Here is an 18,146-nt window from a genome sequence, read left to right as displayed (position 1 = left end):
GGGGAAGTTCTGATAACCGCCCGCATGCTAAGGCTTCATACACATCAGGGAGGGAGAGGGGAGGTGGATGATGGCTTGGAGAGAAGGTGCCCAAAGCCTGTTATTGCCATAGTTACCATCATCACCAGGGGCTGCTCCCCGCCGCTTTTGATGGAAAATGGAACGGAATGCAGCCTGCTCTCTGGGCGTGGGCTGTGGTCATCGGTGTTCACTGACACAGATGCAATCTGCTCGCTCTTTCGTTCATCCAGAAAATAGTTCCCAAGTGCCCAGGCACTGAACAGGATGGAACAGTCCTTGGGGAAGCTGCATCTTAGGAGGGGGAGAGAGAACAAGAAACCGGAAAACCAGAAATGTCTGAGGCAGCTTCCATAATGAGGAGAGCCATGCAAACAATGAAACGTGGCAGGAAACAGTAAGGAACCTCAGACGGGCTGCTGGGTCGCTCTAGGTGGGGTGGCCTGGGCTCCCTGTGAGGATAGGGCCCAGCCAGGTAAAGGCATAGGGTAAGAATGTCCTGGGAGCTCCCCTGGTGGCTCAGCAGTAAAGAATTCGCCTGCCAGTGCAGGGGACACAAGTTTGATCCCTGGGTTGAAAGATCCCCTGGAGAAGGGAATGGCAACCCACTCCAGTATTGTTTCCTGGAGAATCCCATGGACAGAGGAGCCTGGTGGGCTACAGTCCATAGGGTCGCAAGGAGTCAGACATGATTTAGCAACTAAAACAACAACAGAATGTTATAGAAGAATCAGCACGTGCAGAGACTAGGGGCTTGAATGGATTTGGTCTGTTCCAGGGGGAGAGAAGAGAATTGGGTATGGTTGGGGAGTCACTATGGCATGGGGGAGAGACAGGCAAGTAGGGGTGAGGTCCTGAAGATCATGTCTGTACCAGGATGAGAAAGAACCAAGCGCAGACAATCCAAGAACGTCAAATAATACAAAAATACTGTGTTTTTCTTAAAATCTGACTTGTGCTATTTTCTTTGCAGAGCTCAGCCTCCCTGATTATGCTTTTCTCACCCGAATATTAAAATTAATTTGCATTCCTTTAGCACATACCAGCTGATTGATGTAGTCAATTGACCTAGAGGTCTGTTGATTGGCAAGCAAGAGGCAGCCTAAACTGGAAAATTGGCCATGCACATCTACATGGTGGATAAATGACATGCAATAGTTTAAAGCTGAGTTTAGATGAAACGAATAAGAACAAAACCAAACGAGATTGGAACTCCTAGGATCCTTTGGTCCTCCTAAGATGCCCTGAGTCTCTGAGAATCAGAAATAGCAGGTTTATGGTCCTGCTGCCTTGCAGATAGCTCTGTTTATAAGAAGGTGTTGGGGAGGGAGGTAAAAATGTATGCCAATTACTCACCAGGAGCTACAAAATGTATTGATTTGATCAATGCTACTTCCTGAGAAGTTGCGGGGCTGGTTAAAACACTGTCTCTCTCTAGGTTGGTGAGTTCTGAGGCCTCTGTTTAAACAACCTCCAGACCCTTCTTTGCCTGAAGAAGAGAAAATCCCCAGTTGACCTTGAGCCCTCTTTCCCACACCACCTGGGAAACACACAGAGGGCACATTGCTAACACGCACGTGTGTTTCTCAGCCCATCTGCCCTGTCAGTTGTTCTCACACCAGCTGGGGCTGTTTCCCATGAGGGTTCCCACTTAGCATGAGAGGTGTATGACTTACATGCCTCATCACTGTGAGTTTTTACGTGCCTGTATCCCCCCAGTTATCTGTGGGCTCCTTGAGGGTAGGTAGAAATGAGGCTGTAAGCAGAGACTTCGGGGTACAGGGGAGGAAGTGGCACTGCAGTATTGTCACGGGGGATTCTGTTCACGCAGGGCCCAGCCTCGGGCTGGTGCCCAGTGTCTGCGTTGACTGGCCCTGCTCCCCTGGCTAATGGTTCCTGCCCCTCTGCTCTGCTCCAGGGATGACTGCGATCCCGTGTGCCTGTCTGGGCATCTTCCTGGGCGGTCTCCTGGTGAAGAAGCTCAGCCTGTCTGCCCTTGGGGCCATTCGGATGGCCATGCTCGTCAACCTGGTGTCCACCGCTTGCTACGTCTCCTTCCTCTTCCTGGGCTGTGACACAGGCCCCGTGGCTGGGGTTACTGTTCCCTATGGAAACTCGTAAGTCTCAGAAAGGTCACACACACACACACATACACACACACCCGCCCCACCATCCCATGCCTGCCCAGGGATGCCAAGACCCTCTCTCCGGGGTAGGTTAATGGAGCCTGCTTCATCCCTAGTGACCCTGACCTGGAAGTTGATGATGCCTCTGCATCTTCCACCCAGTGTTGAAGGATATATGTGAACCTTCTGGGTGGAGAGGACAGAATTCCATTTAAGGGCTGTCTCCCAGGATGGCCAGGGGAGCACTGGGGAGACAGGCAGACACTCACTCCCCAGAGGACTCAAGTGCCTATGTTTGGCATTTGATTTTAGGAATTAGGTGAAGATAGAAAATTAAAAATAGGTTTTATTTTAAAATTCAGCTTATAATACAAGAGAGAAGTATGCATGTGTGTTAGTAGCTCAGTCGTGTCTGACTCTGCAACCCCAAGGATTATAGCCCGCCATGCTCCTCTGTCCATGGGGGTTCTCCAGGCATGAATGCTGGAATGGGTTGCCATTTCCTTCTCCAGATCTTCCCAACCCAGGGGTCGAACCCAGGTCTCTTGCATTGAGGGTAGATTCTTACAGTCTGAGTCACCAAGGAAGTCCATAAAATAGAAGAGACTTCAACAGTTCCTTAAACAATAAGAAGCTATCCTTAGACTCACATAGTAATCTCAGGGTCCAGCCCATGTTAAGTGTGGGGGGTGAGGAGGAGAGAAGGGAGGGAAGAAAGGAAGGAATTTAGCTCTTACAGGACATCTTATTTCCTATCTATTATCCCAAGACTTTGAACTGAAGCTGAATCAGACCTGTCCTTAGAGGGCATTTTGGAGAGTCCTTATATATCCCGTTGGAGAAGGCAATGGCACCCCACTCCAGTACTTTTGCCTGGAAAATCCAGTACCAATGGCTGTTCCTTTTTCTACGTGAGCCTCTGCATCTCCCCGGGAGTCCAGTCTGGAGCATCAGGGCTGCAGCATGGTTGGGCCGCAGGATACCAGTTCCTCTCCACACAAGTCTCCTCCTCCAAGCAGGCCACCAGGCTTTCTCGTGACATTAAGTCAGACTGAGCCAGGCTCGTCTGCCACCCTGCGAGGTCAGACAGGCAGGATGGAAGCACAGTGGCCAAGGCATCCTCTGTATATCCACACACAGTCCAAACACCAGCGTCCTTCCTTCCCTTTACCATGGCCACAGTGGGCACTGTGACCCCAGAGGGCAGGGGGCTGTCAATGGGGATCCAGAAGAAGACGACCTTTCTCTGATGGATTCCACCTGTCCTCTCTGTTCCAGCTCAACGCCTGGCTCGGCCCTGGACCCCTACTCGTCCTGCAATAAAAACTGTGAATGCCAAACCGATTCCTTCACTCCAGTGTGCGGGGCGGACGGCATCACCTACCTGTCTGCCTGCTTTGCTGGCTGCAACAGCACGGTATTGCTGATTTTCTGATGGGATGGGATGGGGCAGGGGAGCACAGACAGCCAGAGTAGCTTAAAACCCCAGGTCAGGGATAAGAGTGGGCAACCACATGTGTCCTGTGGTTTGTGTCCCTGCCTTGTGAATTGTCTCAGCCTGTGCCTTGCTCTGGTGGAGAGTTCTCCATCAGAAGGATGGGAGGCCTGCCAGGCCATCCAGCTGCTTCGTGCTAAATCAAATAGGTTTCCAAAAAGTGTCATTGAGCAATTTTAACAGAGAGTAAACATTCAAAGGAAGCTGTATGGATCCAGAGGAAAAGATTATGGTTCAAAGCTAGGAATATGATGACACCACAGGTAATGAGTTCCCCATCAACAGAAGTATGGAAAGAAAGGTTAGAACCATTTATCCGGGAAGACCTCTTCCGTACCTGAGACTGTGCAATGCTAATTCAACATCTTCTGTACTCGATTTCCTTTGCCTTTATCTTCTCAGCTAGATGCCTCCCACCTTTTTCCATCTTGCCACTACCATTTCTTTTGGTTTGCTTTTTTGTTCTTGTATTTGTTTTGGGGGTTTTTCCTTCTCAACATGAATTATACAGTTGACTCTTAACCTGCATGCAACTTTCCACACTCTCTGCATGAAAACCTGAGACTACGGGACTGATCACCTAGTCCTGCTGATCCCACCTTGTACCTGCCCTTCTGTGTCCACACCCCGCTCTTTGCATCAGGTGGTCAAAATATTGGAGCTTCAGCATCAGTCCTTCTAATGAATATTTAGTGTTGATTGTTTGATCTCCTTGCTGTCCATAGCATGATGTATAAATATGTTTCCTAATATTGGACCATCCTTGCATTCTAGAATGAATTTCATTGTTTTGTTTTCAGTCATGCCACGTGGCTGGCAGGATCTTAGTTCCCAGACTAGGGGCTGAACCCAGGCCCAGCAGTGAGACCACAGAGTCCTAACCACTGGACTGCCAGTTGTTCAGCTCCTAAGTAACACTGCATCGGACCCTTTCTGATCAGTTAGAAGATAATGTCTAGGCACTCTTTCCTCCACCATGCTCTTCAGCTGTGCTTCCTTTCAGGTTGGGTATTCCACTTTCCCCATACAACTTGTGTCTTTTCCTACTTCTTCCTCCAGTCTGACAACTCCTACTCACCCATCAGTACCCTACTCAAATGCCCCCTTCTCTGTGAAACCATCCCTGCCGTCCTTTATCTTTGAGCTTCTTGCCTCTGCAGTCTTGGTACCTGTCTCTCCTGGAGGCACCTTTCTCATTTCACTGCAGTGATCTGTTAAAAGGGTTTGTCATCTGCCCTGACCTGTGAGTTTCCTAAGTGAGCCCTGGCGCCCACAAGTGTTCTGTAAATGTCTGGAGATGCAGAGATGGAAAGAAAGACAAGATGGCTTGAGTGGCTGCTTTCAAGGAACTTAGAGTTGACATCATTTGTTTCTCCCCTTTACTTACTGTCTGTCTTTTGGGAGCAGCTATTTCTTTGAAGGAAGAAAACTGTATCATTTGTTTTCACTTCCAAAGACCTCATTTTTCCTTACATTTAACATTTAGATTCTTGGCCAGTTATTAACATTTTTCTATAGAGAAAATAAATCACCCTCGGGTGGAGGGGGCAAGGACTGATTTTTTTAAAGTAGATGATAAGGCAGTTTCCTTAAGTGGGTAGAAATGAATTTTTAAAAAGAGATGGGACCTTGAGAATGGTTAAAATAAAAGTACAAGCTATTCTTTTTCATGACAACAATTTCATTAACACTTTAATATCTAAAAGCTATATTATAAATCAAGTTTGGTTACTGTGCTGTGATGAGAATGACATTGACTCAGTATAGGCTTGTGTCCTGAGACCAAAGCAGTCTGTTCCAGAGCATTCTCTGACCAAAAAAAGGTCTAAAAAATGTGTGTCTCCTGTTCTTCCCAGGACGAGGGGCTTATTGAATAAGAGCTTAATCAGGCCCGGGTTTGCTTCTGGCTGCTGAAGCAGCAAGCTGTGGAATGCAATTATCAACAGAGGGCAAGCGTCTCCGATTCCCTCTGGACATATATCGTTTATTTCCCAGACACCTGCCTCTTCTTGACAGTATGAGAGGCCTCATATTGTCTGCTGGGGTGCAGGCAATGCAGAGAGGTGATACCCCCCTGCAATGACCAGGCAGAGAATGAGAAAGTCCCAGGGCTAGGGTGGGAGTCACACTCCCCCCACAGAGGCAGGTCTCTGGATGCCTCGTCTTCCAGTGGGTGGACGAGGGCTTTCGGGTCACAGAGCTATGCGTACCCTGGAAAGGGGCTTTTGTGACAGTTCAGCCCTAAAAATAACCACAACCCTGAAACTTGCAACACTGGCAAGCTCCTCTGAGAGCCTGTGTGGGCCAGGTGACAGGGCCTTTCACAGGTCACTCGTGGTCCCAGATCAGAGGAATCTCAGGCTGTCAACCAAAAAGGAGCAAAAAGCAATTTCAAAATACTTTCAAGAATTTTGAGAAAATGCCAAAAGGGTGGATTATATTCCTGGGATGTTTACTCCCTCTTCCTCGCCCCTTCTTGTCTGCAAGCTCCCTCCAAAAACTCTTCCTCAAGCTAGAGGTTTCTTCATCCCTCTTTCCCCCTTTCGTATTTTTTCCACCTGCATCCGCTGGAGTCCTCTCCCAGTGTGGGCACAGCCATTCCGTCACCTGTACCCCCAGTCCCGTGTGTATTGTCTCACTTATCCTCACAACAACCTTGGAAGGAGGTGTTATCCCCTGATTACAGAGGAATCCTTGCCCGAGGTCACATAGACCGTGGTGGCGCCGGCATTGAAACGCAGGGTCTGCTGCACGGCAGTCTCACTGTCTTCCCTCGCCCTCTGACTTCTCTCTTTAGTATGCCTGCCTTTTCCGCCAGTTCAAAGGAGCTTTCCACGTGTGCGCCCCTCAGTCGGGGTTCTGCCTTCACAATCTGACCCTGCTGCCTCTCCAACCTCAGCCTCCCCACTCCACCCCACTCTTGAAGAACCGCTGATGCAGTCAGGCTTCTTGGGGTGCCCCCTGCGTTCCCAGCTCTCTTTCACCTCTGGACCTCTGTGCATGCTATTTATCAGGGCAGGTCTTCCCCTAAGCCCTTGACAGTCCTTAACACATCCTTATCCACAGCTGAGAAGCCTCCTCCCACCTCCTCCCTGCTTCCGAGGCTGCACTGACCACCCCGCTCCCCGCCCCCCGCCAGTCCCCTCAGAAGCCTCAACACCTGCTCTCCCAGCAGGGTGGCCCCCCTCCACCAGACCGCACGGCCCATGTTCACCTGCATCTCCATCACTTGCCCATCACTAGGCACCCACATCCATAGATGAGGTTCTGCTGTGGACCCTTGCACTCCCAGTGTTAGCCACAGCTCTGATAAAGGCCCTGGGCTTCCTGCATGCCTGGCTGGAGACTGTGCCAACCTCAGCATGCCCCAGAGAAACTCAGGTGGTAATACCACAACTGGCAGGCAGGTAGGCTGGCCACTGTAGATTTCAATACCGAATACCTCATCTGTGCTTGTCTTTCCCCACTTGACAGCTTCCATCCAGGCTTGTGAAAATCCCCCCTAACTCGATTAGACGTGAATAAATCACCGACGAAATCACTCTGATTGTTAGGAGATCTGGTTCTGTTAGTGGTTTCCTGATATGAGACTTTCCTTCCTGCCCTGGTTTGAGGTTTTGTTTTTTATTGTCTGATCTCATTTCTCCTTGAGTGATAGCAATGGAAGTTTCCAGAATTGCATTTAATATACAATTTCTAATTCTCATTGCACGTGCCCAGGAGGGGTGACGGAAAAGATGGCAACTTAATTTTCTAAGCTTCCTTTGGCAGGAATATATTGTCCAGATTGTTTCTGTCCCTTTCACTCTCAGAAGTAATTATTCCAACAGAAAGCATGTTGGGAGCTGCTGATTGACTGCTGGAAGTTGTATCCTTCTGATGTACTGAATAATTGACTTAGAAAAAGGTTTCTGTCAGCCACCAGTGGAATGTTCAAAGGCAGTACAAGTCCGGCACAGCAGCTTGTGGAGGGCTAAGGATAGACGACTCATCTGTGCCCCGCTCCAGGTCACAGGGATTTATTGAGCACTGGTTTGAATGGAGCTCAAGTAGGTGCTATGGCAGGGAGGGGATGTGGCTACCCATTTTGGATGCGTGCAGGGGGCTCCTTGTTCAGGACAGCGGGTCTCAGGGCTGGCCTTCATCCATGGGGAACGCGTAGGTGTTTGCCTGGAGGATAGGATGGGAGGGCACCTGAGTATGGCATGAATATGAGCACAGGATGGTGGGGAGGCTTGAACCTGGTGACATGGGCAAAGCTTTGGTTTGGAGTCAGGAAAGAGGAGAATCTAGAGGGAGGAGCCTGTATCCGTCTGAGCTGCAGCTCCATCCTTCCCCTCCTCTCTGCCCACACCTCCCCCTCGGATGCCAGAGCAGAGAGTGAGCCTGGTGCTCCGCAAAGTGCAACCCTTTCCCTGCCCCTCAGCAGGAGATCATTAAGGCTCTGACGGGATGCAGGTTACCGCGGTGAAGCGTGGATGGAGGTCTCGCTTTCATCACAGAGTTTTTCCTCCGTGGCCGTTATCCTTCAGCCAGTGACCCTGCCAGGGAACAAGCAAGTGCGTTTCTTCTTGCCGTGTTTCAATTTCCCATTTGCCTAGAGGCACATGGGTTGCTTGCTGATGCTCTTTGCAACAGGCTCTGAGGTCTTCACCTGGAAATACCGGCTGGGGTTGGGCCAGTGAGGTGAAGAGATTCTAAGTTGCAAAAAGACAGTAATAAATGACAGGAGAAGATCTGAGGAACTTCGCTGAATCATAAAAAGATCCCGTGAAAGTCTAGGACACATGAGAGTGTGTTATCATTCAAAGGAAGACATCCCAGCTGTTGTACCGTCCCTGGCCTCTGCCACCTCGGGCATCAGGCAGAAGCAGGGCCGGACGCTGCGTGTGTCAGCACTCGCCCTGGCTTGCCCCCTTCTGAACTACAGGACTCAGGTCCTACCTTTCATAGAAATTGCCGTTACTTCCTGGCTGTTGTTGTTTAGTCGCTAAGTCCTGTTCGACTCTTTGAGACCCCATGGACTGTAGCCCACCAGGCTCCTCTGTCCATGGGGTTTCCCAGGCAAGAATGCTGGAGTGGGTTGTCATGCCCTCCTCTGGGGATCTTCCCAACCCAGGGATCGAACCTACGTCTCCTGTGTTGGCAGGTGGATTCTTTACCACTGAGCCACCAGCGAAGCCCTTTTTTCCTGGTAACTGAATACATTTCAGAAAGAAAACCAACATCAGTATTTCAGGACGTTGAGAAAGAAACATTCAAGTTTTCACAGCCTCAAAATACAAAGAACATCATCACCCCCTTGTCTGTCCCCTTAGTGAAGTCAGTGAAGTTGCTCAGTCGTGTCTGACTCTTTGCAATCCCACTGACTGTAATCTACCAGGCTCCTCCATCCATGGAATTTTCCAGGCAAGAGTACTGGAGTGGGTTGCCATTTTAGAAATGTCATTTTCAACCTAGAGATTAGTTTTACTTGTGCAATTAGTAGAATTGATCCCTCAGTATTGAATACAGAGGGAAAAAGCCCAAACAAAAACAACTTTATTTGCCAGATACTTCAGAAACACTACCGAGGAATATTTTGTACATGTAATATGAGCTGTCAAAATAGCATGCTAATGATTTCCTCCATCAATGGGAAAATGAATCCTAGCTTCGAGAGAGTCATTTTTCTATTTTTATGGTCTCCAGCTTTATTGTAATTATTTATCCCCATCATTGCATGTGAATAGAAACATTTCTCAATTTAAATTAATGGCTGGATGTAGAACAAGAGTAGAATTTTCAATGACTGTGCTCTTCTTCTTCTGTTGATTTCTTCTTCTGGAGTTTTTAAATTTTTTTGAATAGCGGGTACATTTGTGTGGCTCAAGAACCAGGAAGTATAAACAGGAGGGAGTGCGAACTCCTCCTCTCCATTACTCTCTCCTGTTCACCTGCTGTTTGGTCCACGACTCTGCCCAGTAGGTAATTACTACTATTAGTTTCTTGTATATGCTCCTGGGTTTTCATGCACATTCCAGGTATTATTCTGTAGCTGTTTGTTTACTGTTTGTCATCATTTTTGCCATTTTAATCCGAGGATAATTGCTTTACAATGTTATATTAGTCTCTGCTGCACAATAGCATGAATCAGTTATATATGTACATATATCCCCTCCCTTCCACCCCCACTCCACCCCCCAGGCATCACAGAGCACCGAGCTGAGCTCCCTGTGCTATGCAGCAAGTTCTCCCTAGCTATCTGTTTTATACACAGTAATGTATATGTGTCAATGCTACTTTCTCAATAGCTTGTTTGTTTATCTTTAATTGAAGTATAGATGATTTATAGTATGTTTATTTTCAGTAAAGTGTACAGAAAAAGTACACAGAAAACATGTATCTCTATTTAGTTCTCTATGCTGAACAGTGGGATAAGGCAATGGCACCCCACTCCAGTACTCTTGCCTGGAAAATCCCATGGATGGACGAGCCTGGTGGGCTGTAGTCCATGGGGTTGCTAAGAGTTGGACACAACTGAGCAACTTCACTTTCACTTTCATGCATTGGAGAAGGAAATGGCAGCCCACTCCAGTGTTCTTGCTTGGAGAATCCCAGGGATGGGGGAGCCTGGTGGGCTGCCGTCTATGGTGTCGCACAGAGTCAGACACGACTGAAGTGACTTAGCAGCAGCATGCTGAACAGTAGGTCCTTGTTGGTTATCTGTTTTGTACTGTAGCTTGTTACTTGTGTTTTTTTGTTGTTAATAGTTTATCGTGGACTTTTTTCATGTTAGTGTGTAAGGAGCATGCTGATACCTTTTTGCAGCTGCATAATCTTCCATTGTGTGAGCCTACTGGTGTGTATCTAACCAACCCCTAGTGATGGTCATTCAGGTGGATGCAAAACTTTAGTTCCTGCAGGCACTGTTGTGACTGGAGTTGGACTTACATCATTCTATGCCCGGGCAAGTCTGCCTGTAGGATAAATTCTCGTAGAATTTCCGAGCTAATCCCACCCTGTCCGCCAGGTCACCAGCACTGCTTCCAATTCTTGTCAGGCCAGCTCCTCTGTGTGCAATGGGGCCATCTAATTATCAACGAGATCTCTCAGGATAGGAAAGCCTGGTCCTGCCACCCACACATGGTACCAGGCAGAGACTCCAACTCTCACATCATTTCTCCCCCAGAGAATGGCAGACTGGGAAGACGTTCCTTTGCCATGCGGATGGAAAACCAGACATTTGCCAGGTCAGGAATGGTAAACTCCTTTCCTGGAGCCTAATGTGCTTTCTTCATAGTTAAATATATTGGGGGCTGCCAAGGACAGCACTAGGGGGGCTGCCACTTTATGCAGGACGTGGTCATCGGCAGGCAGTTGCCAAGGTCCACCTGCATTCTGGACTGTTGCATACACACAGGGTGAGAATCAGATCCCCACCAACAAGCCTCTCCTTCCCTCATACCCAGGTTGCTGCTGTTCAGTCGCTCAGTCGTGTCCGACTCTTTGCGACGCCATGGACTGCAGCACACCAGGCTTCCCAGTCCTCCTCTGTCTCCTGGAGTTTGCTTAGACTCCTGTGCACTGAGCCCATGCTGCCCAGGTTGTCTCTGTATTTTCAGGCTTTCCAGTGATCGGGGCTCTCGCAGGTCTCAGTTAACTTGCGTGCCCAGTCAATATCAGCAAAGGCCTGTCCTACTCCTCCCTGCTCGCTTGGGATCGTAGGGTGAAGCCCCAGTGCTGGAAAGTCCTCTCTTCCAATCATGTACCCCGTGATAATTATTTCCACCACACTGGGACATCAGGAGGGAAGATTCTAGATCAATCTGCAGTCTCTTGTATCACCTGGGCCCAAATAAAGGACCTTTTCCATCCCTTGCCTTCAGACTTATGCTTAGCATTTACCCTTGGTTTCTCTGTGGGCAGGGTCCTAGGAATGTTCCAGCCTGTACCCTAGGCCTCCGGACCACCTGCGTTTTCTGTTCATCCTGTCGAACTGACTCTTGTAACCAAGAGGGAAACCCATCCAAGTTCCCACTCAGATCACTAGCGCTTACCTCCTCCCCAGCCTCTTTCACAGCTCATCTCAAATAGGTTTAATCTGAATAAATGAGTACAGAGTTGCCTAGGTCCTTTGGGAGGGACCCATCCATTTTCAGGGGGCTTCCCAGGTGGCCAGTGGATAAAGAATCCACCTGCAATGCAGGAGACATGGGTTTGATCCCTGGGTCAGGAAGATCCTCTGGAGGAGGGCATGGCAAGCCACTCTAGTTTTCTTGCCTGGAGAATCCTATGGATAGAGGAGCCCGGGCCACAGTCCATAGAGTCACAAAGAGTCGGACAGGAATGGAGCAACTGAGCATGCATGCACATCCATTTCCAGCATCTCTCCTTGGCACCAGGGCAAGCCAGTATCGCCACTGATCACGGGCCCATTCTCCCCTCTCCTAGCACCTATAGCCCAACAGGGGCCTCATTTCTGTCCAGCCACCCGGCCTGCCCTGGGTCCATTCTTGTCCCATTCTCCCTGGCTCTGTGCTCTCACCCCTCCCCATGCCTTGGCTGCACATCCCAGGATGGCTCGGCCCCGCCGTTCACTCACACCATTCACGGGATTGTGCCTTCCTGGACAAGTTTGCCTTACCTGGACCATATGGACTGGGTAGTCACTGACATAAAGGCATCTTATTTCTGTACCATTCCAGTAGGGCCACGATCGCGGCCCGATCAAGGGAAGACCCTCTTCAGAAGGGGATTTTCACATCTCAGAGCAGAGGCAGTCCAGGCAGTTTCCTCTTATGGTAAATGGAATACAGCTGAGCCATAGCCCAGGTGCAGAGCAGAAATCTAAGACTGGGTGTAGGTTCCAATTACAAAGTACTCATTAAACTAAACAGAGCTCACCAGTCACGCAGTTCATTCAAAGGGTACTGATCACCTCACAGTCCTAAAGGCTACAAGAGTCAGAACTCAGTTCCCGGGGTCTGAGTTCTAAGCCAGCTCCTCATGGATGGGCCAGTTTCCTGTTTCTACCTGAGCACTCTCTGAGTCCACGTGGTTCTAAGGACCCCAGTCCCAAATCGCTTTTTCCTCACAGGCTACAGGAGGGACCAAAGAGAAAAGGATGGGGTGGTTTGAACTAGGGCAGGGTTTGAGAGATGTTTTGTCTTTGTTGTTTAGTTGTTTAGGATGTGGTAAAACGAACGGACCTTGAGGGTTCATTCATTCATTCAGTACTGTCCTCTCGAGCTAGGGATAAGTCAGGAATCAAAACCACAGTGGTTTCTGTCCTTATTAGCCTTATGGTGACGAGGAGGCTTTGACATAGGAGTATGGGGGAGGTCGAGAATTTACCATCACATTTCTATAGAGTTTGTCATTTCTAAGATAAGAGATGTGGAAGGAAAGGACATGGGGGCTGGGAGCATATATATCTGTCAGGGTTTGGTCAGGAAAACAGCACCCACACGTCTTTTGGAAGTACAGGGTTTAGTATAGGAAATAGAACTTATGTAGCGTGGCAGAGTTGGGGAATTGGGATCTGGAAGAAGTGAGATGAAGGACTGGAGGAAAGTCACCACACCCCCAGAAGTATCAGTTCAGGTGGGCAGGCTGAGGCTTATGGGAAATTCCCCAGAAGCTGTGCCCAGCGGGCTGCTCAGTGAGATGAAGGGGGCACTCAGGGACGTCAGCAAGACTGCATCCAGGTCAGTAGAGGTGGGCACAGGGCCTCTGTTGTCAGCAGGGTGGTCAGAAAAGAAGGTGGGTGCACACAGTGATGGTAGGGCCAACCGGCTCCTCCTGGGCACCTCCGCATTTGTCTGTCCCCAGGTCTGACCATCTGACCCCTGCCTCACTTACGAATCTCTTCTGTGTTTCCTCTGGTCCAGCTCTCGTTGTGCAGGGACGGGAATCCTAAGGAGATGGTTCCCCGCCCTGGACCGTAGAGTAGTGCCAAGATGCCAGCACAGAATCCCCTACAGGGCGCTCATCCTGGAGTTGGTTTTGATGTCTCAGCATGTTCAGAGGCTTAGGAAGGGGCATCCCGGGTGGGTCTGGGACGGGTGTGAGTTAGAGATGAAATTTAGGAGAGTCATCAGAAACCATCTGCATGCATGCTCAGTTGCTCAGTCATGTCTGACTCCGCGTGACCCCATGGCCTGTAGCCTGCCAGGCTCCTCTGTCCATGGGATTCTCCAGGCAATAACACTGGAGTGGGTTGTCATGCCCTCTTCCAGGGGATCTTCCCTGGCCCAGGGATTGAACCCGTGTCTCTTAACGTCTCCTGCATTGGCAGACAGGTTCTTTATCACTAGCGCCACCTGGGGAGCTCCATCAGAAAGCACATGGATGTAACACAATCTAGGGAAAAGTGCAGGGTGAGAAGGGAAGAGAATCTGGACCAGAGCCCCAAGGAGCTCTGGCATTTTCAAGTAGGAGAGGGGGCAGGTGCCAGCAAGGAAAATGCAAAAGGGAAGAAGGAAACCAGAGAGTGAGCCGTGGAAGCCATGAAGGCAGTGGGTCACAGGCACGCACTCAAGGGGCTCCAAGGAGAGAAAAGTGGATGGAGGGGTCGTCTGTGGAGGTCACTGGTGAGCTTAGCTGATCTGATCGCTGCATGTAGGAATCTAAGCCAGGTGGAGTGAGTCAAGAGCAGGGAGGTAGTGAGCATGAACAGCTGGAAAAATTTAGCTTCAGCATTCAGGGTGTGGGAAGAGGAAGGATCAGTTTCCTCTCCTCAGAAGAGAGGGAAGTGGCATTTTCATTTTAAGTTGAGGAGAAGCCCTTGTTTGTTATTCAGTCAGTAAATCATGTCTGACTCTTTGCAACCCCATGGACTGTAGCATACCAAGCTTCCCTGTCCTCTATCTCCCAGAGTTTGTTCAAACTCATGTCCATTGAGTCGGTGATGCCATCCAACCATCTCATCCTCTGTTGCCCCTTCTCCTCCTGCCCTCAATCTTTCCCAGCATCAGGGGTTCTTCCAGTGAATCGGCTCTTTCAGGGAGAAGCCCTGTTTCCTGATAAAAGTAGAGGAAGATCTGTTCCCATTCGCATCCTAAAACCACCTGCTGAGTTTCCTCTATTGCGTCTCAGCACTGTTATAAGACAGTGCTCGATAGATCACAGAAACGACGCGTTCTTATCCCAGGAGCTTAAGGTCTCCTCCAGAAGGATAGCAAGGGTCTCTGCCATGGGGTGAGGAGTGTGTCCCCGTGGAGGGAAGTGCCAGCTCAGATGGGGGCAACTGGGGAGGCCTTGCAACCAAATGAAATGTCAGTACTGGGTTTTGAAGATCTGTGATTTCTCTGGGCAGAGATGTGTGCAAAGAGACAGAGGGGCTGAGCCTCAGCACCTTTCACCACAGGAGATGCCCCTGGGTGCTGTAATGGGGCCATTTATACAAAAGCACCTGCTGTCGGAAGATGGCTTAAGAAGAGGGGTCCAGCCCCACCCTGTGTCTCCCCCTCCTTCCCACGGGTAAAAGCTTCTTGTGGGGCACAGTCATACAGGATGGAGCCCCAGTCTGTTACGTCTGGCGGGGAAAGAAAGGGAGAGGGAGGAGGAGAGGTGCAAGGATGGGAGACGGGCTGAGGAGAGGGCACGTAAAAACCAAAGAGGATTTGTTTGACCCTCAGGAAGATTTACCCCAGTATGTGCTCTGAGAGCCAAGCAGCCCTGGAAAGAAAGGCAATGAATCATTTATGATTGTTTTCATTTTGTATTCATTAAAGACCTCTGCACTATTATTATCAAACCTTAATTGGCTTGGCTGTTAGCTAGCGCTGCCTTTCCCTGCACCCTTGTTTCTCCCTTCACCATCAGAAACTCCTCTGGAGCATGAGCCAGGACCATGCTGGGGAGCCGGGGCAGCTGGGCAAGAATCCACCCGAAGATCAAATGGAATGCAGCTGCTTGGCTCTCTCCTCTCTGATCATATATTAATAAATGTATCTCGCTGGTCTCCAGCTCACTCCCCACCATCCGCTCTCAGCTCCCTGCCATCTCTGCACCCTCTTTGCTCTCTCAGCCACTCGAGAAGTCTCCCGTTAGCCAGCCCCCTCTCACGGCCCCACTAGCCCAGCAGCTTCACGCATGACAGCACACATGCTTTGTTCCAGGTGCCATGGTGGGCAGTGAACCAGCAACCGTATGCAGGTTACCTGATTTACTTCTTTCAATACACTTCAGTGTAATTATAACTGCACAAAAGAGAGGACAAATTGGCAAGTGATTACATTGTTAATTTGCCAGTGTTTTATCACATTGTGGAAGCACGATTTCCTCTCTAATTGTGTGGGGGTTGGGCAACGCGTTTGTCTACAGTGTGGGCTTATCGAGGAATTCTGGGGCATAGAAATGAAATACACAGGAGACGGGGAAATCAGCTCTTCTCCCCATAAATATTCCTTTATTTTGCATGTGTCTTGCAGCCTCCTTCAAAAAAGCTAATTCGTTGATTCAGGCCTAATTATTGAAATGCTCCAGAATGCATAATCAGGCTGTGACAGACCCAGCTGATGGATGGCTTTAGATCTGGAGAAGGGAGATAGCCCCAGTTAACAGGGCTGACTGCTTCCCTTCCAGAATCTCACTGGCTGTGCATGCCTCATGACCATCCCACCTGAGAACGCGACCGTGATTCCTGGAAAATGCCCCAGTCCTGGGTGTCAAGAGGCCTTCCTCACCTTCCTGTGTGTGATGTGTGTCTGTAGCATGATCGGGGCCATGGCTCAGACGCCTTCGGTCATCATCCTCATCAGGTAAGCATAGCCCCAGGGACCGGAGAGCCAGCCGCCCCGCCCCACCTCCCTCCCTGCTGTGTGTCTGCAGTTCTCCCAGAAATCAGAGCTCTGGGGACTGTATGAGTCTTGCAAGCCAGCTTCCCTAGGCTGATAGGAATCAGTTATGTTTGATGGAAACCTCACAGCAAAAGTAAGGCTTCCCCAGTGGCTCAGACAGTAAAGAATCTGCCTGCAATCCAAGAGACCTGAATTCAATCCCTGGGTTGGGAAGAGCCCCTGGAGAAGGGAATGGCAACCCACTCTAGTATTCTTGCCTGGAGAATCCCCATGGACAGAGGAGCCTGGTGGGCTACAGTCTGTGGGGTTGCAAAGAGTCAGACATGACTGAGCGACTAACACTTTGAACTTTCACGCCAAAAGTAGAAAGCACAGCCCAAGAGAAAACACTGCACTTTCATGTCCTACCAGGAACAGACTCTGCAGGTAATTTTGAAAGGTACTGCAGTCTTTCATTGATACTTGCAAAGAGCAACACTGTTGGAGTGAAATGAAAATGGCGTGGGAATAGCCAAGTCCCCGTGTCTGGCTCCTGTCTCAGGGCACTGATTCGTAGTATGACCTTGGGCTCAGTGTTGTTTCTGAATCTGGAACTGGAGGTGATGTCAATGGTCCTGCCTGCCTCCTGCAGTGGGCTGGGTCCTGCTGAGACCATGTGTGTGCAAACTCTGTAAAGATATAACAGGTCATTGACAAGGTATGATGCAGTGCTGAGTGGCTCCGTGGAAGCAAGCAGTGACTGCTTTTGTATAGATGGATAATTGGAGAGAGTCAGCCATAATTCTGTGTTTCCCCGTTTCTTGGGAACTATCATGGTGGGTGGGTGAGGTGTCTTAAAGGTGAATTATTGAGTAATTTTCTGAGTAACTTACACAGTTGCAAAGTTATCTAGATTTGCATGAGGAACCCAGAAGAGGCAGGCTTCATGTCTGGTGACCATCTTTTACAGAGGAAGTGGTACTAAGCACAGATAGCCGGGATGTGGTTATCCAAACAAACCAATTCAATCCCAAGGGCTGGACATAAAAGTAGGAATGAAATGCTTGGATGCAGCCTGTACAAATATACATTTTATTGTTGTTTAAGTCGCTAAGTATTCAACTCTTTTGTGACCCCATGGACTGTAGTGCATCAGGCTCCTCTGTCCATGGGATTTCCCAGGCAGGAATCCCAGAGTAGGTTGCCATTTTCTTCTCTGAGAGATCTTCCTGACCAAGGGACTGAACCCATATCTCCTGCATTGGCAGGCAGATTCTTTATCACTGAGCCACCAGGGAAGCCCTGGTATGTAACATTTGCAGCTGCTTTATCCAGCCTCTCTGTGTCTACTACATTTCCTGATCTTGGTTAGAATTCACAAGGAAAAGGATTTATACAAAGTACTTATGTTTTAAAGTTTTTAGCAAAGCTTTTTCAATGTGCAGAAGCAATAATGGTACAATAGCAAATTGCCATTTTATACTTGTTAAATTTGAAAAAATAATTTTTAAAAATTCACACCCAGTTCTGTAAGCAAGGCTCTAACAAAACAGGTAAAGTCACACCTTTCTGCTGCCATTGAGAAATATACTGATCCTTTCATAAAAGCAAGGTGGCAAATATGAGTTCAAGAGCCATAAAAACGTTCAGTTTTTTTTTTTTTAATGAGGTAACCCTACCCCTTGCCACTTATCTTAAGAAAATACTCTACGAGAAGAAAAGCTCAATGCAGACAGATTTTTA

The 18,146-nt window shown here is 49.0% G+C and overlaps 1 protein-coding gene across 2 annotated transcripts in view; it reads left to right on the top strand.

The window, feature by feature from the left end:
- The window catches only part of SLCO3A1 (solute carrier organic anion transporter family member 3A1), a 374,545-nt gene that overhangs the window by 331,088 nt on the left and 25,311 nt on the right, over positions 1-18,146 (top strand). For both annotated transcript variants that reach the window (XM_070358050.1, XM_070358049.1), the window contains exons 6-8: positions 1,937-2,135; positions 3,423-3,561; positions 16,210-16,385. In XM_070358050.1, the coding sequence (XP_070214151.1) occupies positions 1,937-2,135; positions 3,423-3,561; positions 16,210-16,385 (514 nt within the window). The remainder of the gene's footprint in view (positions 1-1,936; positions 2,136-3,422; positions 3,562-16,209; positions 16,386-18,146) is intronic.

The sequence above is a fragment of the Bos mutus genome, chromosome 21, assembly GCF_027580195.1.
Source record: "Bos mutus isolate GX-2022 chromosome 21, NWIPB_WYAK_1.1, whole genome shotgun sequence".
Classification (NCBI taxonomy): Eukaryota; Metazoa; Chordata; class Mammalia; order Artiodactyla; family Bovidae; genus Bos; species Bos mutus.
This window is presented reverse-complemented; position numbering and strand designations above follow the sequence as displayed.